Source organism: Neoarius graeffei, chromosome 23, assembly GCF_027579695.1.
Source record: "Neoarius graeffei isolate fNeoGra1 chromosome 23, fNeoGra1.pri, whole genome shotgun sequence".
NCBI classification, from domain to species: Eukaryota; Metazoa; Chordata; class Actinopteri; order Siluriformes; family Ariidae; genus Neoarius; species Neoarius graeffei.
In genome coordinates this window covers 13,985,231-14,012,325 of record NC_083591.1, presented here as the reverse complement: position 1 = coordinate 14,012,325, position 27,095 = coordinate 13,985,231, and the positions used below count along the sequence as shown (strand labels likewise).

Here is a 27,095-nt window from a genome sequence, read left to right as displayed (position 1 = left end):
AGTTCCCACTTGCTTGCTCACTCGAGTTTGTTGACGGTGTAGTGGCTGGCTGCTTTATGTCCCGGGGCTCCTTCATGCCTGTGTTACCTTCTGGCTCCCCCCTTTTAGTTATGCTGTCATAGTTAGTTGCCGGAGTCCCTGCTTGTACTCAGTGCAATATGTATACTGTTCCTACTTATTCAGGTGACATTGGGCATACCTACAGTAACAACCTGTGTTTTCTCCCCCCCCCCCCAAATCTGTCCCTCTGAGTTACATGTCGGTCCTGGGATCAAGATGCTGACCTCTTCTGTTCCTCGGACCTGCCTGATCCATCCTGGTGCCCTGTGTCTAGTTGGAGTCTCATTGCATCGCTCCTGTGGAGGACGGCCCCATGTGGACAGCTGAAAGTCACACCTGGAGGATGCTCTGGACTCTTACAGTAATGCGTTTATGGCTGAGGACTACAGTTGAGTTGCTAATTTTAGGACTGCAGTTGTCATGAACAGTTTTGCACTCAAGTTTCCATCAATGAAGAGTTTATAACATCAACGAAACTGACTTCATGTTAAAACTGTTAATGTTATAGTCATGCTGTCTGTTGTTGCCCAGATGAGGATGGGTTCCCTTTTGAGTCTGGTTCTTCTCGAGGTTTCTTCCTCATGTCGTCTGAGGGAGTTTTTCCTTGCCACCGTCGCCACAGGCTTGCTCATTGGGGATAGATTAGGGATAAAATTAACTCATGTTTTAAGTTGTTCAAATTCTGTAAAGCTGCTTTGTGACAATGTTTATTGTTAAAAGCGCTATAGAAATAAACTTGAAGCTTGAAGAGTGTCTGCTAAATGCCTGTAATGTAATGTATTTGACATTGACTTTTTTTCTTTAATAAAAAATTTATTCTCAATCGATATGTTTTAAGTCAAAGTCAAGCTGCAAGTCAGGGATTAAATCCAAGTCCAGAACTATGACTATTAAATTGCTGTCATGAAATGGACACTCTGAGATCACTGGGGTGCAAAGCCTGCAGCCAGATGTGCAGGACCAAGCCACAGGAATGCCTGTAAACATCTGGCATGCTGCAAGCAGGTGTATGCATACTAAGTAGAGCAGGAAATGGCACAACACACACACACAATTTGTTTTAATGTGTTTGTGTGAAGTTTTTTTTTAAATAAAATAAATATTTTATTCTTCAGACATTGTAAATGATGAGTACAGGAACCATCATGAGCCCAATGTAGACAGATTTAATATTTAAGCCGAATAAAGGGATCTGATAGAGCAGTTTGACTGAAATTTAACTACAGCACAGAGAGAGAGAGAGAGAGAAACCTGAAACACTCCAGGACTTCCCTCCTGGAAGCAATTACAGATGCTTGTAATGATGGCATGTGTGTGTTATTCTCAGGATGTAAATCTCAAGGTTTCTTCTAAAGTCCGGAGAGGATTTCTCTGCACCTTGATTATTAGGGGACTGGAGCAACATTTCTGTAAAGCTACAGTACCAGTCCAAAGTTTGAACACACCTTCTAATTCCATGTTTTTTCTTTATTTTTATTAATTAAAAGACTCTTCATGTCTTAAAATAATGATGGATGTCATTTCTCTTTACTTAGTTGAGCGGTTCTTGACATAATATGGATTACTACAGTTGTGAAATAGGGCTATTTACTGTATTTTCATTATTTATTGTTTACTGTTTGATCACAAACACATTAGGAAGGCAAGAAACTCGTCCACTAATTAACTTTTGACGAGGCACCTGTTAATTGAAAAGCATTCCAGATTACTACCTCATGAAGCTGGTTAAGATAATGCCAAAAGTGTACAAAACGTCATCAAGATAAACGCTGGATACTTTGAAGAATCTAAAATCTCATCTCATCTCATTATCTCTAGCCGCTTTATCCTTCTACAGGGTCGCAGGCAAGCTGGAGCCTATCCCAGCTGACTACAGGCAAAAGGCGGGGTACACCCTGGACAAGTCGCCAGGTCATCACAGGGCTGACACATAGACAACCATTCACACTCACACCTACAGTCAATTTAGAGTCACCAGTTAACCTAACCTGCATGTCTTTGGACTGTGGGGGAAACCGGAGCACCCAGAGGAAACCCACGCAGACATGGGGAGAACATGCAAACTCCGCACAGAAAGGCCCTCGCCGGCCCCGGGGCTCAAACCTGGACCTTCTTGCTGTGAGGCGACAGCGCTAACCACTACACCACCGTGCCGCCCCAGAATCTAAAATATGAAACATATTTTGTTTTTCACTCTTTTTTTTTGTTTACCACATAATTCCATAAATGTTCCATTTGTTATTTCATCGTTTTGATGTCTTCACTATTGTTGTACAATGTAGAAAATACAAAACAGAAAAAAAACTAACTGCGATATTTTCACATTCTGATTACAAACCGCAATGATCAGGCTGATGTCCACTTTGCTCTGGCATGTAACCATCCAGCAACTTAATCAAAGCCTGACAGTCACTGTGTGAGGAAATCACACTTAGCAAGCTAACATGATGTTTGCAGGAAGAAGCCTCAGGAAGTTTATACAGTAATTCAAACATTTCCATGCAGTTTGGCAGAACTGTATATATGGTTTCTTAAAGAACAGGAGTCAAAGTATGTTATAGGCAGAATTTTTTGGGGGGATGGATGGATGGATGGATAGATAGATAGAACCCCGATTCCAAAAAAGTTGGGACAAAGTACAAATTGTAAATAAAAACGGAATGCAATGATGAAGTTTCAAAATTCCATATTTTATTCAGAATAGAACATAGATGACATATCAACTGTTTAAACTGAGAAAATGTATCATTTAAAGAGAAAAATTAGGTGATTTTAAATTTCATGACAACAACACATCTCAAAAAAGTTGGGACAAGGCCATGTTTACCACTGTGAGACATCCCCTTTTCTCTTTACAACAGTCTGTAAACGTCTGGGGACTGAGGAGACAAGTTGCTTAAGTTTAGGGATAGGAATGTTAACCCATTCTTGTCTAATGTAGGATTCTAGTTGCTCAACTGTCTTAGGCCTTTTTTGTCGTATCTTCTGTTTTATGATGCGCCAAATGTTTTCTATGGGTGAAAGATCTGGACTGCAGGCTGGCCAGTTCAGTACCCGGACCCTTCTTCTACACAGCCATGATGCTGTAATTGATGCAGTATGTGGTTTGGCATTGTCATGTTGGAAAATGCAAGGTCTTCCCTGAAAGAGACGTCGTCTGGATGGGAGCATATGTTGCTCTAGAACCTGGATATACCTTTCAGCATTGATGGTGTCTTTCCAGATGTGTAAGCTGCCCATGCCACACGCACTAATGCAACCCCATACCATCAGAGATGCAGGCTTCTGAACTGAGCGCTGATAACAACTTGGGTCGTCCTTCTCCTCTTTAGTCCGAATGACACGGCGTCCCTGATTTCCATAAAGAACTTCAAATTTTGATTCGTCTGACCACAGAACAGTTTTCCACTTTGCCACAGTCCATTTTAAATGAGCCTTGGCCCAGAGAAGACGTCTGCGCTTCTGGATCATGTTTAGATACGGCTTCTTCTTTGAACTATAGAGTTTTAGCTGGCAACAGCAGATGGCACGGTGAATTGTGTTCACAGATAATGTTCTCTGGAAATATTCCTGAGCCCATTTTGTGATTTCCAATACAGAAGCATGCCTGTATGTGATGCAGTGCCGTCTAAGGGCCCGAAGATCACGGGCACCCAGTATGGTTTTCCGGCCTTGACCCTTACACACAGAGATTCTTCCAGATTCCCTGAATCTTTTGATGATATTATGCACTGTCGATGATGATATGTTCAAACTCTTTGCAATTTTACACTGTCGAACTCCTTTCTGATATTGCTCCACTATTTGTCGGCGCAGAATTAGGGGGATTGGTGATCCTCTTCCCATCTTTACTTCTGAGAGCTGCTGCCACTCCAAGATGCTCTTTTTATACCCAGTCATGTTAATGACCTATTGCCAATTGACCTAATGAGTTGCAATTTGGTCCTCCAGCTGTTCCTTTTTTGCACCTTTAACTTTTCCAGCCTCTTATTGCCCCTGTCCCAACTTTTTTGAGATGTGTTGCTGTTATGAAATTTCAAATGAGCCAATATTTGGCATGAAATTTCAAAACTTCTCACTTTCGACATTTGATACGTTGTCTATGTTCTATTGTGAATACAATATCAGTTTTTGAGATTTGTAAATTATTGCATTCCGTTTTTATTTACAATTTGTACTTTGTCCCAACTTTTTTGGAATCAGGGTTATAGATAGATAGATAGATAGATAGATAGATAGATAGATAGATAGATAGATAGATAGATAGATAGATAGATAGATAGATAGATAGATAGATAGATAGAGTAACAAAATTTCAGCCACAGAGAAATCTGTTTGGGACATATCTCACAACTTCCCTTGTTCTTCCCATGTCACCCCTCTGCTTGCCAACCCACACTGGCTACCTGTTGCAGCTCATACCAAATTTAAGACGTTGGTGCTAGTGTACCAGGCTGTCAAGGGGTTAGGGCCAGCATACCTCCAGAGTCTGATCTGCCCTAACACTCCAGCCTGGCCAACCCTATGCTCTGCTACTACAGGTTGCCTGGCCCCTCCTCCTCTCTGCTCCTGCCCAGCCCACTCAAGACTACTGTCTGTCCTGGTTCCCCGTTGGTGGAATGACCTTTCCATTGAGGTCAGAACTACCAACTCCTTGACCACCTTCAAGTGCAGACTGAAGAGTCACTTCTTCAGACTGCACCGCTCCCCTGCCCACTGTGTAACCTTGTATCGGTCTAGACCAATCCAGGCTGTGTACTGTCTAGCCTGGGGTTAGCCGTTTGAGTTCTCTATTTACTTGTACCTTGTATGGCTTAGTCCTGGGTATGACTTTAAACTGCAACCGGTGGTGAGTCTCAGGTCCAGGAGGACTTGAGTATTGGGGAAAGTCGAGTTACCCTTTAATCACCATTGCTCCCAGGTCTGCTCTGACCCGGAGTGGTAGCACCTGCCTGGGTTCCAGCTATGGGTTAAATACTACATCACCAATAAGGTGCTGGCAGCAGGGCGCTTTTCGATGCAGTGTGGCAGATGAACCCAACAGGGTCAATGGCACACCTCCAGATGGCATGCAGAAGAGCCACTCAAATGGCCAACGGATGGCATCACTCAGCAAGTCAGTTGTCACTGTGGGGCAACTTCCATACCTGTCAGCTCTGTGGCACTTTTGTGTACCACTTGGCATCAGGTCTGGAGGTCCAGAGAGACAACACGATGGGGGCACAACATTGTTTGTCTTACCTTACTGTGCAAGGTGCTTCGTTAGGAGAGGAGAATAGTATGCGAGAGCTCAGGAGGCCAGACGTTCTGTGGTGGCTCGGCCAGGCCGTTCGTGCCACCACTACGGGTGACTCTGTTACTCTGGTGCAGACCTTGTGGCCCATCTGCATTTCTGTGGCTCCTAATGAAGCAGTCATCATCGCTAGCGATGGACAGCCAATGACGACGACAACCTTGTATGGTTGGTTTGTTTCCTTGGCTGTTTGAGTATTGATACTTCAACAGAATATAATGCTAAGTATTGTTGTCGCTTGTTCAGTTGGCACTAGAACTTTCTTGGCTAGAAGTTCAGCACTTCATGTACCTGACTTTTGCACTCGTACATTGCTCTGGATAACAGCATCTGCTGAATACCATATAATGTATTGTAATATCTTGGAACACCACACTCCTCAATTTCAAGGTTCATGAACTAGAATTTTTTTTCATACACTATCATTGGAGTCTAGTTTTGTCTTTTTTTTGCTGCAGAGTCAGACAATTTCTAATACATTTTCCATCATGGCTCGATCTGTTTAACAAGTGTTTGTTAGTCATTCATTATTATGACCTTCTGTTGTGTCCTGGCTCAGTTACTACTATTAGGCTCATCAATGCATGGCTTTTAACGCTACACAATGTTTTCTCTGTCTTTCTAGTCAATTTTAAGCTTATTTTTTGAGTCTGCAGGATGAGAGTTATAAGCAGTACAGTAGACTCCATGTTCAAATGTCACATTCAGAATATATCATCAGAGTGACCACATTCCTCCTTATTTCACTGGCAAACATTCCCAGACAATAAAACCACAATACCTCCAGGCTTTGCTTTACAAACCAAACACGGACAGGCTAACACACACAGACAGAGACACAGACATATGCATGTCCTGGACAAGAATGATGGAATGCTAGCTTTGTAAACATTGAATTCCCACAACATTCTTTGATAATGTAAGGTGTGCATGTCATTTCCTGCTTCCAAGTGCACTTGGGTTCAAGCTGAAAGCAGCTCGTGTTCAGTAACTCATATCACTCATATGCTTGGACAGCAAAGAGACCAGTAACAAAATCACTGCATAACACAACAGTCCTATTAGGAGTTTCACTTCAAGAGTCCCAGAGATTTATTCCATAAGGATGATCCTTATTTGCAAAAGATAAAACGAACATGAAAGTTGAATGAAAGTTAGAGTTTCAGCTTTACATCACAGTTCTCATGGTAACAAAAACAATCTGCCTGTGGTTGCTTTGGTGTCTTTTCTAGTTCTGACTCCGCCCCGTCTTGTCATTGGTCTGTTCCCTGATCGTGTTCACATGGTCATGCTCTTTGTTCCTTCTTGATTATTTGTTTAATATCCTTTACATGGCCTCGGTTACCATGAAGGCTTAACATAGAATTAGTTGCTGGCAATCTGAGCCTCATTTCCGGAGTTCTGAGTTTTGCTCAACTTCCTGGTTTCAGCTCTCGCTTGTTTCCCTCATTTTTGTATCTTGGATGATTCTAGTTTCACTGTCTGCCTGTGTTTTGACCTTTTCTCTAGATTCTGATGATGATTCTTGGATTTGCTTCAATAAAAACAGTTTACGTACTTGTGTCCTACATCTTACTGCATGTTCCAGTTTGTTTTATATATGTTTTAATTGTAGTAAACTGGTCAGAGAGATTATTGTTATATTTTTTCCAGTCAAAAGTTTTGAAAAGGTATGATATCAACATGATTTTTTTTTTCACACCGGCTCAGTTTGTTACTACATGTCTACTGTCTGTCTACTGTCTTTTATCTATAAGTGTAATGGTTTTACCCTGTGAATACATCTGCCTTTAATAAAGCACTCATTAATAGTGAAAAAAAAATTTCTGAATGTGACATAAATGCAAACTGTTATCCCTCCTGCTTTGGATTTTTGTGACTCTCTTTGGCAACTATTCTCCCCGGGTTATTTTTCTGCATTAGGTATTAAGGGATACTGTCCCTATTGTTAAAGACATCCCATAATACTCTTCGAATGCCAGTTTAGTGAAAGACAAATATTTCCTTTTTATAAAGGTATAGTTTCCACTTAGAAACCAAAGGAAATACGGTGGCAGCGGCTGTCCATCGCTAGCAATGATGACTGCTTCATTAGAATGGACAGAAACACAGATGGGCAGTGAGGACAGCACCAGAGCGACAGAGTCACCTGCAGCAGCGGTATGAACGGCTTGGCCGAGCTGCCACGGAATGTCTGGCCTTGTTAGCTCTCACATACTATTTTTCCCTCCTAACGAAGTGCCTTGCACAGTAAGGTAAGACAAACAATGTCGTGCCCCCATCGTACTGTCTCTCTGGACCTCCAGACCTGATGCCAAATGGTGCACAAAAGTGCCACAGACCTGACGGGTATGGAAGTTGCCCCGCAGTGACAACTGACTTGCCGAGTGATGTCATCCATTGGCCATTTGAGTGGCTCTTCCACATGCCATCTGGTGTTGCACCATTGACCCTGCTAGGTTCATCTGCCACACTGCACCGAAAAGTGCCCTGTTGCCAGCGCCTTATTGGTGATGTAGTATTTAACCCATAGCTGGAACCCAAGCAGGTGCTACCACTCTGGGTCAGAGCGAACCTGGGAGCAATGGTGATTAAGGGGTGACTCCACTTTCCCCAATACTCAAGTCCTCCTGGACCTGAGACTCACCATCGGTTGCAGTTTAAAGTCATACCCAGGACTAAAACAACAGAATAGAATCACCAAAGGAAATACAAAACATTACACATTCAACTGTAAGTCATTTGTTCTTGTTATTAAATATTTAAAAATTACAACTCTCTAAAATGTGCTTCTTTGGCCCAAATCTGTACCAAATCAGCTTGTTTGGTTTAAACGGAAAACAGCTAGTTTGCATCAGGAACAACCTGCTGCTGCTGCATTCCTAGTGCATTACAAATCCCCAGAGTGACAGTAGGACATTTTCCCAAGGAAGTTTTTTTAGTGAACACACAAAGAGACGTGTCTAGTTTTCCACTGAAACACTGGATTTCCGTTCCGAAGTGTTCTTTCTTATCATTTCCGTCATACTATACAGTGTCTTTTTAAACAGAATGCTGCCTTTAATGTAGAAGATGCTGATGGGGAAAATGATTAGGAGTTTTAGAAGGTTATAAACCCTAGTTGTGATCATTTACAATGTAGGTAAGCTGTGGTGGAGTGGGTAAAGAGTGTGTGTGTGTGTGTGTGTGTGTATTTGGGCCCCTACAGGTGTAGGAGTGTTGTCCTTCTTGCTGAACGTCTGCACACGGAACACAGGTAGCAATTACTCCTCCCCATGATGTTAGGTCTCAGCTATTACTAAACGGCACACCCTGCCCTGGAAGCATTGCATTTTCTTTGGACTTAAACACACAATATATGTTATAGATACAACCTCATGGCTCTTTGGGTTTGTATAAGGATAATGACACCAAAGCAAAAAAGGATATCAATTAAAAACAAGACCCTGACTGTAACGCTACGTTCGCACCAAAAGCAGCGAGAGCATCAAAATTCTCTCTGGTAGGCTGCCCTACCAATGACACTGATAATTTCCTGGATGCTCTGTGACATAGGTGAAATAGGCAGCTACAAGGTCATTCGGAATGCTTCATCTTGCAAACTTTATTTAAAAGGGCCACAAAGTGAACACATGTCAACCGGTATCTTATACCTTAATAAAAATAATTTTATTAAAAAACAAAATAAACATAACCCCAATTCCAAAAAAAAGTTGAGACACTGTGTAAAACATAAATTAAAACAGAACGTGAAGATTTGCAAATCATGGAAACCCTACATTTCATTGAAAATAGTACAAAGACAACAAATCAAATGTTGAAACTTTTAGAAATTTTATTGGTTTTTGAAAAATATAATGCTCATTTGGAATTTGATGTCAGCAACATGTTTCAGAAAAGTTGGAATGGGCAACAAAAGACTGAAAAAGTTATGCAATGCTTCAAAAAAAAAAAAACTAATTTGGTTAACTGGCAACAGGTCAGTAACATGACTGAGTCCAAAAAGAGCATCCCAGAGAAGCGGAGTCTCTCAGAAGTAAAGATGGGGAGAGGTTCACCACTCTGTGAAAGATTGTGTGGGCAAAGAGTGCAACAATTTAAGAATAACGTTCCTCAATGTAAAACTGGAAAGAATTTGGGGATCACATCATCTATGGTACATAATATCATTAAAAGATTCAGAGAATCTGGAGAAATCTCTGTATGCAAGAGACAAGGCTGAAAACTGACACTGGATGCCTGTGATCTTCAGGCCCTCAGGAGACACTGCATTAAAAACAGACACGTGGCTGTAGTGGAAATCACTGTATGGGCTCAGGAGCACTTCAGAAAACCATCGTCTGTGAAAACAGTTAATTACTGCAGCCACAAATGCAAGTTAAAACCAGATATAAACAATATCCAGAAACACAGCCACCTTCTCTGGGCCCGAGCTCTTTTACAATGGACTGAGGCGAAGTGGAAAACCGTCCAGAGGTCTGGCGAATCAAAAGTAGAAATTCATTTTGGAAATCATGGACACCACATCCTCCAGGCTAAAGAGGAGAGGGCCCATCCAGCTTGTTATCAGTGCACAGTTCAAAAGCCAGCATCTGTGATGGTATGAGGGGGCATTAGTGCACATGACATGGGTAGCTTGTACATCTGGGAAGGCATCATTAATGCTGAATGATATATACACTTTTAGAGCAACATGACTTTAAACTGTAACCGGTGGTGAGTCTCGGGTCCAGGAGGACTTGAGTACTGGGGAAAGTCGAGTTACCCCTTAATCACCATTGCTCCCAAGTCTGCTCTGACCCAGAGTGGTAGCACCTGCCTGGGTTCCAGCTATGGGTTAAATACTACATCACCAATAAGGTGCTGGCAGCAGGGCACTTTTCGGTGCAGTGTGGCAGATGAACCCAACAGGGTCAATGGCACACCACCAAATGGCATGCAGAAGAGCCACTCAAATGGCCAACGGATGACATCACTCGGCAAGTCAGTTGTCACTGTGGGGCAACTTCCATACCTGTCAGGTCTGTGGCACTTTTGTACACCACTTGGCATCAGGTCTGGAGGTCCAGAGAGACAACACGATGGGGGCACAACATCGTTTGTCTTACCTTACTGTGCAAGGCGTTTCATTAGGAGAGGAGAATAGTATGTGAGAGCTCAGGAGGCCAGACATTCTGTGGTGGCTCGGCCGGGCCATTCGTGCTGCCACTGCGGGTGACTCTGTCACTCTGGTGCGGGCCTTGCAGCCCATCTGCGTTTCTGTGCATCCTAATGAAGCAGTCATCATCGTTAGTGATGGACAGCCGATGACAACCCTTAGCTAATGTGAACAACATAGAGTGATGTAGAAACTGAAAACGTATTACTCACAGGTCCAGGTTTTACTCATTATCTCTTTTTTGTATTGGCCTTCATACAAATGGTTTCTGACTGACAACATTTAAGCACTTGTTGAATTTTCTGCACTTTAATGAATTTAAGAGGCAAAACTAAATCCATACTGACCTGGTCGAGTGTAGCGCTTGTTGCGAAGGTGCTGTTGGATTTTCCCTGTAAAAACAGAGTTAACTCGCTGTGCCCAGGCTTCATTACTACCTCTGTCTTTCACCCCACAGCGTGGTGATGCCATCTTCAATAACGTGGTACCATCCAGTCTACCAGTGACGGGCAGATGGGACAACCACTGAAACTGCCTAAATTGGGACAGGATTGAAAATGGTCAATAACATATGCGATCAGTGAACCAGTTTCAGGAAGAAGCAGTTGAGAAACATGCATTGGTAATATTGTACATGCATGAGTAATCAGAAATGTACAATAAATCATTTTATTGAAACTAATTTCCTTGGAAAACTGAAGAGACCACTTGATTACACAACACCATATGAAGTGGAGTTTAATGTAAAAAAAAAAAAAAGACCTCTTGAAAGCTGCATGATCATGACTAATGATGTTAGTTTCAGCATAAGTACAGTGGTGCTTGAAAATTTGTGAACCCTTTAGAATTTTCTATATTTCTGCATAAATATGACCTAAAACAACATCAGATTTTCACACAAGTCCTAAAAGTAGATAAAGAGAACCCAGTTAAACAAATGAGACAAAAATATGATACTTGGTCATTTATTTATTGAGGAAAATGATCCAATGTTACATATCGGTGAGTGGCAAAAGTATGTGGACCTCTAGGATTAGCAGTTCATTTGAAGGTGAAATTAGAGTCAGGTGTTTTCAATCAATGGGATGACAATCAGGTGTGAGTGGGCACCCTGTTTTATTTAAAGAACAGGGGTCTATCAAAGTCTGATCTTCACAACACATGTTTGTGGAAGTGTATCATGGCACGAACAAAGGAGATTTCTAAGGACCTCAAAAAAAGCGTTGTTGATGCTCATCAGGCTGGAAAAGGTTACAAAACCATCTCTAAAGAGTTTGGACTCCACCAATCCACAGTCAGACAGATTGTGTACAAATGGAGGAAATTCAAGACCATTGTTACCCTCCCCAGGAGTGGTCGACCAACAAAGATCACTCCAAGAGCAAGGCATGTAAAAGTCGACGAGGTCACAAAGGACCCCAGGGTAACTTCTAAGCAACTGAAGGCGTCTCTCATATTGGCTAATGTTCATGAGTCCACCATCAGGAGAACACTGAACAACAATGGTGTGCATGGCAGGGTTGCGAGGAGAAAGCCACTGCTCTCCAAAAAGAGCACTGCTGCTCATCTGCAGTTTGCTAAAGATCACGCAGACAAGCCAGAAGGCTGTTGGAAAAATGTTTTGTGGATGGATGAGACCAAAATAGAACTTTTTGGCTTAAATGAGAGGTGTTGTTTGGAGAAAGGAAAAGACTGCATTCCGGCATAAGAACCTTATCCCATCTGTGAAACATGGTGGTGGTAGTATCATGGTTTGGGCCTGTTTTGCTGCATCTGGGCCAGGACAGCTTGTCATCACTGATGGAACAATGAATTCTGAATTATACCAGCAAAAATCTAAAGGAAAATGTCATGATATCTGTCCATGAACTGAATCTCAAGAGAAGGTGGGTCATGCAGCAACACAACGACCCTAAGCACACAAGTCGTTCTACCAAAGAATGGTTAAAGAAGAATAAAGTTAATGTTTTGGAATGGCCAAGTCAGAGTCCTGACCTTAATTCAATTGAAATGTTGTGGAAGGACCTGAAGCGAGCAGGTCATGTGAGGAAACCCACCAACTTCCCAGAGTTGAAGCTGTTCTGTACGGAGGAACGGGCTAAAATTCCTCCAAGCCGGTGTGCAGGACTGATCAACAGTTACCGGAAATGTTTAGTTGCAGTTATTGCTGCACAAGGGGGTCACACCAGATACTGAAAGCAAAGGTTCACATACTTTTGCCACTCACAGATATGTAATATTGGACCATTTTCCTCAATAAATAAATGACCAAGTATAATATTTTTGTCTCATTTGTTTAACTGGGTTCTCTTGATCTACTTTTAGGACTTGTGTGAAAATCTGATGTTTTAGATCATATTTATGCAGAAATATAGAAAATTCTAAAGGGTTCACAAACTTTCAAGCACCAGTCATTAGATTACGTCTTGACAGGCCAAAATAACAAACTTGAAGTGTAAAGTGGAGTGAAATCAAGAGCATATCAGTAGAAGGATGAAAAAATTGAGCAGTTATGACAAACATTCAAAAGTTTTTTTTATGTTCTATATGATCCACATTTTCTGTTACATTTATATTGTAGTATATAATGACTTTAGCATACTGTAACATGTCACAGTCAATATTTTTAAACTCAGATTACCAGAAATTGAAGAATTGTATATGTTTTGGGAAATGGTGTCATTACCTGACAGCTGATGTGACTTTGTCTGCACTGTGTGTGTGATCCTGCTCATGGAGGTAGCCATATTTCTCAAGAAAACCCTGCAAAAATGTACAGTGCACTTTTAAACTCCATGTTCCATTTTTTATGCTAAAATGAATCTTATGTCAAAGATATTTGCAAAGTGTATGTAAAGGTGAGAAAATCTTCTTTTGGCTGCTCTCATTAGAGGTCGCCACAGTGGTTTATCACCTTATATAATGTTACTGCTAGCACCACACACAGTCACCTTGTGGTTAAAAGTTCTTTTTGAAAAACAAAAGATGGTAGCCAGAGCAGCACGGTGGTGTAGTGGTTAGCGCTGTCTCCTCACGGCAAGAAGGTCCAGGTTCGAGCCCCATGGCCGGCGAGGGCCTTTCTGTGTGGAGTTTGCGTGTTGTCCGCGTGGGTTTCCTCCGGGTGCTCCGGTTTCCCCCACAGTCCAAAGACATGCAGGTTAGGTTAACTGGTGACTCTAAATTGACTGTAGGTGTGAATGGTTGTCTGTGTCTGTTTATTTATTTATTTCACTTTGCCAAGTACATAATACACAAAAAAAAATGCAAAAAAATGTTTAAACAAAATAATAAATAACAAAAATATAATAGGCAGGACAGCCACAACAGCAAATGCCAATTACTGTGGCCCCTAACATGAAAAAGACAGTAGACAATTAAAAAAAACCCCGTAAACATTACACAAAATTAAAAACAACAAATTATTGGTCCAGCTAGACCTCGGGCATTATTGCATACTGGGCAAATGGATCGCCATGTCCTTGGCTATGTGTCAGCTCTGTGATGACCTGGCGATTTGTCCAGGGTGTACCCCGCCTTTCGCCCGTAGTCAGCTGGGATAGGCTCCAGCTTGCCTGCGACCCTGTAGAACAGGATAAAGCCTCGTCTCGTCTTCTTCTGCTTATCCGGGACCGGGTCGCGGAGGCAGCAGTCTAAGCATGGAATCCCAAACTTCCCTTTCCCCAGATACCTTGGCCAGCTCCTCGGGAAGAACACCGAGGTGTTCCCAGGCCAGCCAAGAGACATAGTCCCTCCAGCGTGTCCTGGGTCTTCCCCGGGGCCTCCTCCCGGGGGGACATGCCTGGAACACCTCCCCAGGGAGGCGTCCAGGAGGCATCCAAAAAAGATGCCCGAGCCACCTCAGCTGGTTCCTTTCGATGTGGAGGAGCAGCGGCTCTACTCCGAGCTCCTCCCGAGTGACTGTGCTTCTCACCCTATCTCTAAGGGAGTGCCCAGCCACCCTGCGAAGGAAACTCATTTCAGCCGCTTGTATCCGCGATCTTGTTCTTTCTGTCATTACCCAAAGCTCATGACCATAGGTGAGAGTCGGAACGTAGATCGACCGGTAAATTGAGAGCTTCGCCTTTTGGCTCAGCTCCTTCTTCACCACGACGGACCGGTAAAGCGACCGCATCACTGCGGAGGCTGCACCGATCCGCCTGTCGATCTCACGCTCCATCCTTCCCTCACTCGTGAACAAGATCCCGAGATACTTAAACTCCTCCACTTGTTCACCAAAAACCCCCTATGGAGAAAAAATCCAGGACCGTGACGTCGCCCGGTAGGACGCAGCCGGGGCCCCACCCTGGAGCCAGGCCCGGGGTTGGGGCTCGTATGTGAGCACTTGGTGGCCGGGCCTTTGCCCATGGGGCCCGGCCGGGCTCAGCCCGAAGAGGTGACGTGGGCCCGACCTCCTGTGGGTTCACCACCCACAGAGGTAGCAGTAGGGGTTTGGTGCAGTGTGGATTGGGTGGCAGTCGAAGGCAGGGGCCTCGACGACCTGATCCCCGGACACAGCGGCTGGCTGTTGGGACATGGAATGTCACAGGATAAAGCGGCTAGAGATAATGAGATGAGATGAAGATGGTAGCCAGACTCAAATAATTTAATAATAAAACACAACAGCTCATAATTAGCTCATTGGCCAACTAGAAGAGCACTCGGTAGAGTACATACCTCCATCAAGCTACATATTATCAACATCAAAATCAAATCACTTGAACCTAGGATAATACTAAAACTGTCCACCAAATTTCATCCAAATCTGTTCACTACTTTCTGAGTTACACTGGGAACAAACAGAGATGAAAATATAACCTCCTCCAACACAGTTGGCAGAGGTAATGTCTTGTTGGCACAATCATGATGTCCTGCCTTAGACACTTTCTTAGAAAAGTATCATGAGTTTGGCCCTGTAGAGGAAAATCTCGTTTTTAGATTCTTCTTATACTTTTAGTGATCTTTAGAAAGGTAAGCTTCAGAGACACTGTGTAGCACAAAAATATAATTTTTAGAGAACTTGTGCCTCTTAGATTCTTAGAAGGTCAAACACTGTCTCATGTTTATATAAGATGAAGAATGCTGTCTGCAGCCAGGGCTGCTGACAGCTTTGGCTGGGCCCGGGACAAAATGCTCTGAATGGGCCAACCCACACACACACACACACACCTCTCTTATCCCAGTCTCTACTCACTCCAAGCCTTAAATAACAGGTATTCAAAAACCATTCAACCGGTCAACATTTTTACAGTTTTAACATTTTAACATTTCCTTAGTCTGCAACTATTCAGGTGCGAAATGCAATGTGCCGGACTTTTCTTGTGCGTGCGTGCGTACTGTCCAGTGTGAAAAGCAGAGAAGAACACACCGCTCGAGAAACGGCGGGATATGATTGCGGGCTAATGTGAATATTCTTAGCTTCAATCAGATATATGAAACACAATGTTATTAAGCCGTTGTGGTTATGAAATGATTCAATGCCCTGTGCGTTTGATATGGTGTTCAGTGTGACTTGCTCTCCCCTCGTTTGTAACATGAATTGCGTGCCGCGCGTGCCTTGGTTGGGGTTACTTTACGGGGCTGGAAAAAGTTGGCTGTGTCTTACCCAGTGATGGGAATTACGGCGTTAGAAATAAACGGCGATACTTTTTTTAGTAACGAGTAATCTAACTAATTACTTTTTACATCGTTATAATGCCGTTCCTGTTACTTACAATAAAATACTATGCGTTACTTTATTAAAGCTGTTCTCATCTGGCACGCTGCTCGTTCAGCCTTTCTTTCCTCTGCTTTCGTGTGGGGCGGGGAGACACGATACAATGGCACAGTAAGCCAATCAGAGTAGATTTGGACAACATACGCAGGTAGGCCACGCCTACTGCACTACTGCGCGCTCTTTCAATCGGAAGACACAGCGATGGCGAGCGGTCAGCCCAGCACTGCGCTTTCACATTGGAAATACAGCCATTACTTTTCATTACTTGAAATAAAAGGCAAGAGTGTTTACGTGCAATGCACATTATGTCGAGGAACAAAGCGTTTGTCCTCGTCAGTGGCCAGTAGTTAGTAACATAATTTTAATAACTACAAAAATATATTACATTTGATAGATGTCTTATCTGGTGGCACGGTGGTGTAGTGGTTAGCACTGTCGCCTCACAGCAAGAAGGTCCGGGTTCGAGCCCCATGGCCGGCGAGGGCCTTTCTGTGCGGAGTTTGCATGTTCTCCCCGTGTCCGCGTGGGTTTCCTCCGGGTGCTCCGGTTTCCCCCACAGTCCAAAGACATGCAGGTTAGGTTAACTGGTGACTCTAAATTGACCGTAGGTGTGAGTGTGAATGGTTGTCTGTGTCTATGTGTCAGCCCTGTGATGACCTGGCGACTTGTCCAGGGTGTACCCTGCCTTTCGCCCGTAGTCAGCTGGGATAGGCTCCAGCTTGCCTGCGACCCTGTAGAACAGGATAAAGCGGCTAGAGATAATGAGATGAGATGTCTTCTCACATTGTCCCACAAAAATATTAATATAGTGTAGATAACATTACTAATTGGTTCCGTTAAGTGTCCATTTCAGTCATTAAACACATTTAACATTCACTTTTATTATGATTACACTAATTGAATTTGATTTTTTTTGAGGGGGAACAAAATGTAACGGAATAATTACTTTCCCTGGTAATTAGTTACTTTTATGACAAAGTAACTCCGTTACTAACTCAGTTACTTTTTGGGAAAAGTAACTAGTAACTATAACTAATTACTTTTTGAAAGTAGCGTACCCAACACTGGTCTTACCTGGCTCAGCTGCCCCACTGCCTTTGCTAGTACCTGCTGCATCATCCGAATCTTTTTAAAAATATTTATGCAGTAAGCCCCTGAGTCTCTTGGTTTCTTCCTCTCTTTTTCTCTTTTCTTTTCTTTTCTGTGCTCCTGACTTGTGCATGTTGGCAAATGGCACACACGCTGATTGTCGAAGCGCTATGATCGAACGATGTCGTTTTTTTCCCCTTAATCAAAGAGTCAGACCAAACACATTAGGGGTGGTAGGGGGTTCTTGACGCCTTTTTCAAAGACAATAAAGGCAAAAGATCTAGAAATCATTTACTGAATGCAAATATAGCACATTTCTCCCCCAAATCAACACATTTTGAAATGAAATAAAATAATCACAACTTCATGAGAGCCCAGTTCTGGGCCCCCCCATTCCTGGGCCCGGGACAACATACCCGTTTGTCCCCCCCTGTCGGCGGGCCTGGCTGTCTGTTCTATTTTCTAGGTTAGTATAAACATGTGTACATGCCAGGACAGTGTTTAATGATAGAGAGGGTGCCAAGGCTGGACAACCTGAGATTAAGAAGATATCTGTTGTGCTATTGTGCTATTTTGACAAGTACATGACAATGGGTGTGGAAAAGCAGAGTGCTCTTTTCTGGGTGAAATTCTTTCATTCGAGAAAGCCCGCTTGCAAGAGGTATACTTTGAATTCATCTTTTCAATAAATTCATATTTCTGTTTGTTTCTTCCTAACAGCCTGGAGTTTTATTACACTTTTCTACCACAGTCCCCAGGAAGGAATGATATATTAATTTGAGTCTGTATGAATTCACTGAACTAGCATAACACTAACTCACTCAGACTGGGAAGCACACTGGAGCTTTTCCAAGCCCATTCGGCAAGTGGGAGTGTTTTGTGTCTAACAATCCCAATCAAAGCTCAAGTGTGTAATATAAGGGGAAATATAGGATCCCACCAGATCACAGGCTAATCATCCATCCATTATCTGTAGCCACTTATCCTGTGCAGGGTCTCAGGCAAGCTGGAGCCTATCCCAGCTGACTGTGGGTGAGAGGCGGGGTACACCCTGGACAAGTCGCCAGGTCATCACAGGGCTGACCCATAGAAACAAACAACCATTCACACCTACGGTCAATTTAGAGCCACCAGTTAACCTAACCTGCATGTCTTTGGACTGTCGGGGAAACCGGAGCACCCGGACAAAACCCACGCAGACACGGGGAGAACATGCAAACTCCACACAAAAAGGCCCCTGTCAGCCACTGGGCTCAAACCCAGAACCTTCTTGCTGTGAGGCAACAGTGCCAACCACTACACCACCGTGCCGCTCCACAGGCTGACCATCTGCCCCAAAATTAAAACAGTTGTAATCCAGAAATAGCAGACGGAAAAGCATGCACTGCTATCACTCCAGTGTAATAGATCAAATTACACTAAACCAATACGGTTTGTTATATCACGGGTTATTAGGCTATTAAAAAAAAAAAAATCTGTAAACGATATTGTAATACTTCCTGAACCTACTGTAATTGTAGAGAAATGGTATTCTTTGGGAAGTGGGTGAAAACTACTGGAGAACCTGGAGGAAATCCAATTGGACATGGAGGGAAAAAAAATCTTAGTTGTTGACATTAATGACATATTGATACATCTTGACATATGGTTTTAGCCTTAATTCATTTACATATTGATGAATGCCACTGAAAATAGGGCTTGAATAAGATCTTGTTAAATACACTCACCGGCCACTTTATTAGGTATACCCCTACACCTGCTGTTTTATGCAGTTATCTAATCAGCCAATCCCTTGACAGCAGCACAATGCATAACTGTGATCTCTGTGACTTTCACTGTGGCATGGGTGTTGGTTTGAGCCAGATGGATTGGTTTGAGTTACTCAAACCAATCCATCTGAAATATATTTCAGAAACTGCCGATCTCCTGGGGTTTTCACACACAACAGTCTCTGGAGTTTACACAGAATGGTGCAAAAAACAAAAAAACATTGAGTGAGCGACAGTTCTGTGGGTGGAAACAAACGCCTTGTTGATAAGAGAGGTCAGAAGAAAACGGCCAGATTGGTTCCAGCTGACAGGAAGAATACAGAAACTCATAGCAACACTTTACAACCGTGGCGAGCAGAAAAGCATCTCAGCATGCAATAGCAGAAGACCACATTGGGTTCCAGTCCTGCAGCCAAGAACAGGAATCTTAGAATCAAGAACAAGTTCCTATTAAAGTGGCCAGTGAGTGTATATTAACCAGTTTGGAAAAGGGGACAGCATCTTGATTGACAATTTGCAAGAAATGATAGTTTAAGACAAAATGATGATGGTTTGTGAAGTTCGGTGTTATTTAAGATTTTTCCAGGTACATGTTGTACATCTTTTATGGTTAAACACACTTTAAGCCTACAAGGTACAGGAAGTCAATTTTACTATGTAACGTTTTGCCTGCTGAAACACATTTGATCATTGGCTGCAATCATGCAAAGCTTGAGTTTGTGCTTTATACTAACCCTCTGCACATTCTGTTCACATTCAACAATTAGTCTCTTACCTTTCAATGGTTTACTGAAAGGTGAAAGCCTAGTTGTTCTCATCTCATCTCATCTCATCTCATTATCTCTAGCCGCTTTATCCTGTTCTACAGGGTCGCAGGCAAGCTAGAGCCTATCCCAGCTGACTACGGGCGAAAGGCGGGGTACACCCTGGACAAGTCGCCAGGTCATCACAGGGCTGACACATAGACACAGACAACCATTCACACTCACATTCACACCTACGGTCAATTTAGAGTCACCAGTTAACCTAACCTGCATGTCTTTGGACTGTGGGGGAAACCGGAACACCCGGAGGAAACCCACACGGACACGGGGAGAACATGCAAACTCCGCACAGAAAGGCCCTCGCCGGCCACGGGGCTCGAACCCAGGACCTTCTTGCTGTGAGGCGACAGCGCTAACCACTACACCACCGTGCCGCCCTGCCTAGTTGTTCAACTAGGAAAAAAGAACAAGGTTGCCAAACATCCATCTATTATCTAAAGCCACTTATCCTGTACAGGGTTGTGAGCAAGCTGGAGCCTATCCCAGCTGACTACGGGCGAGAGGCGGGGCACACCCTGGACAAATCGGCAGATCATCGCAAGGCTGACACATAGACACAGACAACCATTCACACTCACATTCACACCTACGGTCAATTTAGAGTCACCAGTTAACCTAAACTGCATGTCTTTGGACTGTGGGGGAAACCAGAGCACCCAGACGAAACCCACACAGACACGGAGAGAACATGCAAACTCCGCACAGAAAGACCCCTGTCGGCCACTGTGCTCGATCCCAGAACCTTCTTGCTGTGAGGTGACAGTGCTAACCACTACACCACCATGCCACCTGGTTGCCTAACATACATTCTGGTATCTTCAACACAGATAATTGTCCTACAGACATCTGCTTGCAGACAAAATGTTGCCTATAAACTGTACCATACTCCATACAACTCTCTCCATAGGGTATAAAAATACACTCAGCCAAATCACTGGGGAAAACCCCACACTCAAAACCAGTAATATGTGTAGGAACAATACATTTCTTTCTTTGCTATCACTTATGAGAGAAGCCAAATTTTCTGTTCCATGCCTTAGAGGGATATCTTTCCATGCCAACTCCACATAACCCCAGCTGATTGTGTGCATGAATTTCCAAACACCCCCCCCCCCCCCCCCCCCAACACACACACACAGTAAGTGAGAGTCTAACTCTCTATATCAGAGTATTTATTTATTAAGGTTATTAAGATTAAGGATAGTATAAATGTGACATCTGCATATTTCAAAATTAAATGACCAGAAAACTAAACAAGTAGTTTTTAACAATTCAAACTTACATCTGGATTAGTGTTATTTGAAGACGCTCATCTTTGAAATCACTATAAATAAGCTATTTATCAGAAGACACAATGTGATGTGGCAGCTGGGTAACTTTTTAAAGATGAAATTTTACATTTAAAAGGAAGCCAATTTATGTTTGCCCACAAAACAACAACAACAACCGGGTGGCACGGTGGTGTAGTGGTTAGCGCTGTCGCCTCACAGCAAGAAGGTCCTGGGTTCGAACCCTGGGTCCGGCGAGGGCCTTTCTGTGTGGAGTTTGCATGTTCTCCCCGTGTCCGCGTGGGTTTCCTCCGGGTGCTCCAGTTTCCCCCACAGTCCAAAGACATGCAGGTTAGGTTAACTGGTGACTCTAAATTGACCGTAGGTGTGAATGTGAGTGTGAATGGTTGTCTGTGTCTATGTGTCAGCCCTGTGATGACCTGGCGACTTGTCCAGGGTGTACCCCGCCTTTCGCCCGTAGTCAGCTGGGATAGGCTCCAGCTTGCCTGCGACCCTGTAGAAGGATAAAGCGGCTAGAGATAATGAGATGAGATGAGACAACAACAACCCACTGGTTTTATTAAAGGGGGTGGGTGTAGGCACATAAGAACAATTTAAAAAAGTGCACTGTGCTATTCAAGACCCTACCATGAGCTCAGTTACGGTTTGTCCAGGAGGCATGGAGTAGGTGATAGATAGATAATAAATGAATGAATGAATGAATGAATGGTGATGGTCTCAGTCTTCCCAAAGAACCTATTGACTCATGAACATTCAATTAAAAGGGATAGAAAAGGCTGATGCCAGATTTTTCTAGAAAAATAGGTGGTGTTTGGGAACCATTTCTTTGCATTCCATCTCCAGCACAGTTTGGTGATTTACTTACACAAAAACTATAATGCTCATATTGAACATCCTTTTAATGCACCTGTTTGTAATATACACCTTACAGTGCAACCCAGACACATCATCAGTGATGTAACCTAGGGTCATCGGGTGTTTCTGGTCTTTCAACATCATACACCCTCACCCAAGTGACCCAGCTAGGGGTGATCAGTCCCTGACTTGTGTCTGGGTAACTTGTTTAGTCCATGGCTTGCCCCATTTGAGCCACAGCCATCTGGATGCTTTCTCCGCTGCATCTGTGATGTTCTTGATGGCGTTCTTGTTTTGCAGTCCTCGAATTCCCAACTGCTTCAGGGCTCTGGAAAGTGACTGGCCAGTAAATCCACAGCAGCCGAACTCAATGGGATAGCAGTAGGTTCTCCATCCCCTGCTACGGCATTCGGCTACAAGCTCCTGGTATTTGGCCCTCTTCCTCTCGAAGGCCTCTACCATCCAATCTTCCCAGGGCACAGTCAGTTCCAGCAGGACCACCTGCTTTGATGCTTCGGGCATAAGAACAATATCCGATCTGAGTGTAGTCACTGCAATGGTGTCGGGAAACTCGAGCTGTCTCCCCAGGTCGACCTTGAGTTGCCAGTCATGGACTGTCACCAGGAGCCCCCCTGCTGGATTCTTGTGCTGTTGGGGCTTCTCTCCAGCCTTGACAAAGGCAATAGCATGCTTGGCTGGTTCTTGATGGCTACTCAAAGAGATCCCTGTGCTGATGGCCTCTGCTATTGCCCTCAGCATCTGGTCATGCTGCCAGCGATAACGGCCCTCTCCCAGGGCTTCTGGGCAACTGCTATGTGCTCCAAAGAGCCTCTACTGTAGCACAGAAGGCATGGTGAATTTTCTGCCAGGCCCCAGGAGAGGAGATTGGTTGGGCTGGAGAGGACATTGTAGATGGACTGGATCAGGAATTTGATCTGGTGTGGCTCAGCTTTACCCATCTCTGACCATGAGATCTTCTGGTCCACACCCCTTGCTGTCACATCCCGACCATTCTGCTGGTGCGAGTCTCCTTCACCCCTGCACAGACTTCCTCCTGGATCAGCTAGTGTCTTTCCTTTCCCTGGGCCTTGTTGTATTGTGGTCTTGGGATACTGCCCAGTCTTGCCCGGCCTGATGCTGTCTCCATCAGTACTCTGTGCTGCAGCTGCGCTTCAGCCTGGTTGACTGCCTTCTGAGCTCTCCACTTCCCACACGTCCCCCCTCTATCCCAGCCGAAGAGACTTTGATGTCACTTGAAACCATTAACTTTTCTGATAGGCTGCAGAAGGGGAGTTGAAGCTTGGTCTTCCTTCCATATAGGGTGATGCTACTAAGGCTATGAGGGAGGCCCAATTTTAAATGTTCCCACACTGTACTCCTGACAGGAGCATAGTGTGGGGGTGTTCTTTTTTTTCCCTTATCTCTCCTCATGTTGTGTTTTCTTTTTCTTTTTATTCCTGTCCCGTCTACCCTATGTCAATTGTATGTTGTATATGTACGGACAGGTTGACGGCTAATTTCGCTGGTACATGTGACTAGTGACAATAAAGGGCATCATCACATCACATCATCAATCACTTGTGCAGGAAGTGAGTGATTTTCCTCTCGAAGCTCTCGATGATGGTTAATGGGACATCATAGACTAGCAGTGGCCAGAGGAGCCGTGGCAGGATGCCATGCTGGTAAATCCAGGCTTTGAACTTCCCTGGGAGCCCTGACTTATCCACCACTGCAAGCCAAGTCCCCAGCTCTCGGCCAGTTTCTTGAAGAGCTGCTGTATCCCTCAGTGTGCTGTTGAAGGTCTGTTTGACATATCGAGCTTGATATTCCATGGTAACTATATAGTGATGTAAAATGAAAGCGCTGGTTCACTTCTGTCCAACAGGCACCCAGCAGAGTCACACCATAATAAATGTCATGGTGTCATTTCTGGCGCATGGCATGCGGTGTCAAAGAAAGGAATAAATATGTATTTGTAACTGTGATGCATATCTCATTATTGGTCTCACTGTCACTGATGTGAAATAAACTACACTACACATCTTGATTCATATGCTGTAATATTATTCTATACAGGTTAATTTTGTGCTCTTGGTTTTAGACAATGCGTAAATATCTATATTTAAATAATATTGGCTGGCTTTTTTTTCATGGTCTATCAGATATATTCCATTCAGCTAGTATTGAAGAAGTCGAAGACGAGTTCAATATCATGCTAGCTGAATGAAATATACCTGATAGACCATGAAAAAAAGCCAGCCAATATACACTCTCTTCATATCAACATTCTCGAATGCCAACGTGAGCTTACCTGCGACTTGGTGCTGGTAGTGTGGCAGTCCAGTTACCTTCTAGCCGGTGTAGTGTTAGCACAGTCAAGCCGAATATTTATTATTTTTCCTGTGTAATTTACTTAGTTAAAATCAACATTGACAACTACACACAACAGAGCAACCTGACAGCCAAAATTCTCTCAAAATCTCAAAAGCAAACCTCGCAGCCATGTTTGTTTACAAATTGTCAGAGTCATTCGCTAACATGGAAGTTTTACATCTCCGACATGTCGCTTTTCCAGTTTTTCGATGTCCGTTGGTATGTTTTTCTCTTGCAAATACGCATGAATATATAATTAAGTTTTGGTAGCCTTCTGGGAGTTCAGCACATCTTCAGCTTCAGTTTATTTATTTAGTGCTTAATTATAGCATAGGCTAATTCAGTGCTACTGCTAGGATTAGCTATCTCTTTCCCAGCGGACAAAGAAATTATTCTGCGCATGCACAGCAGCAAAGTTGTGTCATTGGATCTTTGCATGAGCTCTGACATATGTCGTGTTATCTTGACATGCAATATTGTAACAATATTGCATGCTCATTCTCTATTGGGGAGAGTGGCATAATACATGGCGGATAAGCGATATGATATTGCCTGCCGTCAATAAACCCACTAGAAGGGAATAGACTATACGTTTTTATTCCATGGAAAAAGTGTCCTGTATGTATAATATCGATTGCTCTATACAAATAAAAGTGAATTGAAATAAATCAAACACGTTTCACCTCATCACGTTTAGTTGGGCAGAGGGTAATCATTCGCTTGTGCAAGTTCAGACTTTATAAGGCAGCACTTTGCAAGTAAATTGGTTCACAAAAGCAAGCAGTACTTTACAGGTAGCATCACTTAAAGGTAGTTCTACACTGTACTTTTCACCACCCTTACTACTAATTACATGCTTCTTTGCTGGGGTATAACCCACAGACTAATTAAACCTCAAGCTAATTATAGCATACAACATGCAAGTTCTGTGTTTAAGAGTTGAACAAGTTGTCGAGTTAATTAGCTGCACACCAAAATGAACTGGCTTCTGCTTACTTTTTCATATGGGATATGTAGATTATGTAATAAATATAATTAGACTTACATTTCCAATATCTAACAAATTCTACAGAGTAGAAAATCATAAATGAAAAAGTGTCAGTATTTGGTGTGATCAGTCTTTGCATAAAAAATAGTAATCTCCAATACAATTTGTGGAGTTTAATAAGGAAAATAGATGATATATAAGCTTTACAGAACCAGACAATTCTTCTGGAGACTTTGCCACATTTGCTTCTTAATTTTGCAGCAAAACCCAGTAGCTTTCTTTGTGTTTTCTTTATCTGAAAAGTCTCCCTTACCCTGATAAAGATGCACTGCTTTCTTTGACATTCTTTGTATTTCATTTTGTGCTGGAAAACTGCTTGGAAGTCTAAAATAATTTAGTGTGCAAAAAAAAGTGCACCTAAAATTTCTGCACAGTACTATAATTTTATAATTAAAAGGTCTTCTTTACCTAATTTGCACATTTGTTTACTTGGTTCTTATTTCTTAACATCTTAGAATAGACTATTTAGCACCTTAACTCCAAGCTAAGTTCCTTATAGTTGCAATAATTACTTGGCAATAAAGCTTTTTCTGATTAGCCTGTGAAAAAGGTTCAAGCTGGAACCCCTTCTGAATGTGAAAAGTCCTACACAGACCCTAATGGTTCCTTAGAGGGAGAATTGAAGACTTGACACTACAGGCTCTTATTAACTGTTAAAAAAAAAAAAAAAAAGTACACCATGTCCATGTTTCCAGGAGATAAGGAATCTTTTGTGCATCTAATATGAATTCTCTCCCACCTGGAAAGTAACTAGCTTTTTTACCACCACAGGAGCAAGCGATGGAACCATGTAGTATTAGTACTAGATACATGAATAAATAAAATGCTTACACATCCTAAAGAGCTTACCTCCGCTTCTCCAAGATGCAGGGAAGCACTCTTAGCCTCCGATAAAGACAGACACAGAAATAACTCCATTTTCAGAAGAAACACTAAAAGCTGAAAGTCCATGTCAGAGCTCCAGATGAATCCACTAATGCACAGTTGATGCCCTCACTTCAGTATGAAAAAAATGTGCCAATTTGCCCATCTGAAAACATCTTTCTAGTGTTTATTTTACATGCAAGACATGGCCACAGACTCAACTCAGAGCACTAACACAAGTAAGCACTATGTCCCTCTTTATAGCTGTAGGCAGTGAGTGAAGAACCGCCTCCAAAGTGCACCAACAGAATAGCACATTTACTAGCACTAGAAAGGTCTACAAAATCAAGATGTGCAGAATGCAGTGTTTAAGGTTTCTGATAAATGTGCACACAGGTATAAAAGCACAACCCACAGCAGTATTTCCATGCGCTTTTCAGGCTTGTCAATTTTTTCAGCCCAGAAGTTAGCCCCATCCCCAACATTATCCTACTGGATGAGAAAACAGCTGCTCAGGCAGGCATAGGCTTGTGTCTGACTCTCCATTCCCAAATGATTCAAAACTAATCCAAGTTTCCCTCCATTTTCCCCAGAAAGGAGACAAGGATTCCTAGGAATAGCATACAAATCTTCTACAGATCAAAAACAGCAACATTGAAGCATGCAATACCCTGACATGAATTTGCTGTACAACAAATCTGATTTAAAATAAAACAATGGCTACACTGTCCCCAACAGGCAAACCTGTTGATCACAGGCT

The 27,095-nt window shown here is 43.0% G+C and overlaps 1 protein-coding gene across 2 annotated transcripts in view; it reads right to left on the bottom strand.

Annotated features, from left to right (window-relative positions):
* The window catches only part of mmp28 (matrix metallopeptidase 28), a 56,174-nt gene extending 29,135 nt beyond the window's left edge, over positions 1-27,039 (bottom strand). Inside the window, exons 1-3 of one of the 2 annotated variants that reach the window (XM_060905817.1) lie at positions 26,321-27,039; positions 13,198-13,274; positions 10,859-11,046 (exon numbers count right to left, since the gene is read on the bottom strand). In XM_060905817.1, the coding sequence (XP_060761800.1) occupies positions 10,859-11,046; positions 13,198-13,274; positions 26,321-26,422 (367 nt within the window). In that variant the 5' untranslated portion in view covers positions 26,423-27,039. Of the gene's footprint in view, positions 1-10,858; positions 11,047-13,197; positions 13,275-18,822; positions 19,245-26,320 lie in introns of those variants that run through there. The other variant, XM_060905816.1, reaches the window with a different exon arrangement.
* Positions 27,040-27,095: the final 56 nt, after the last annotated feature.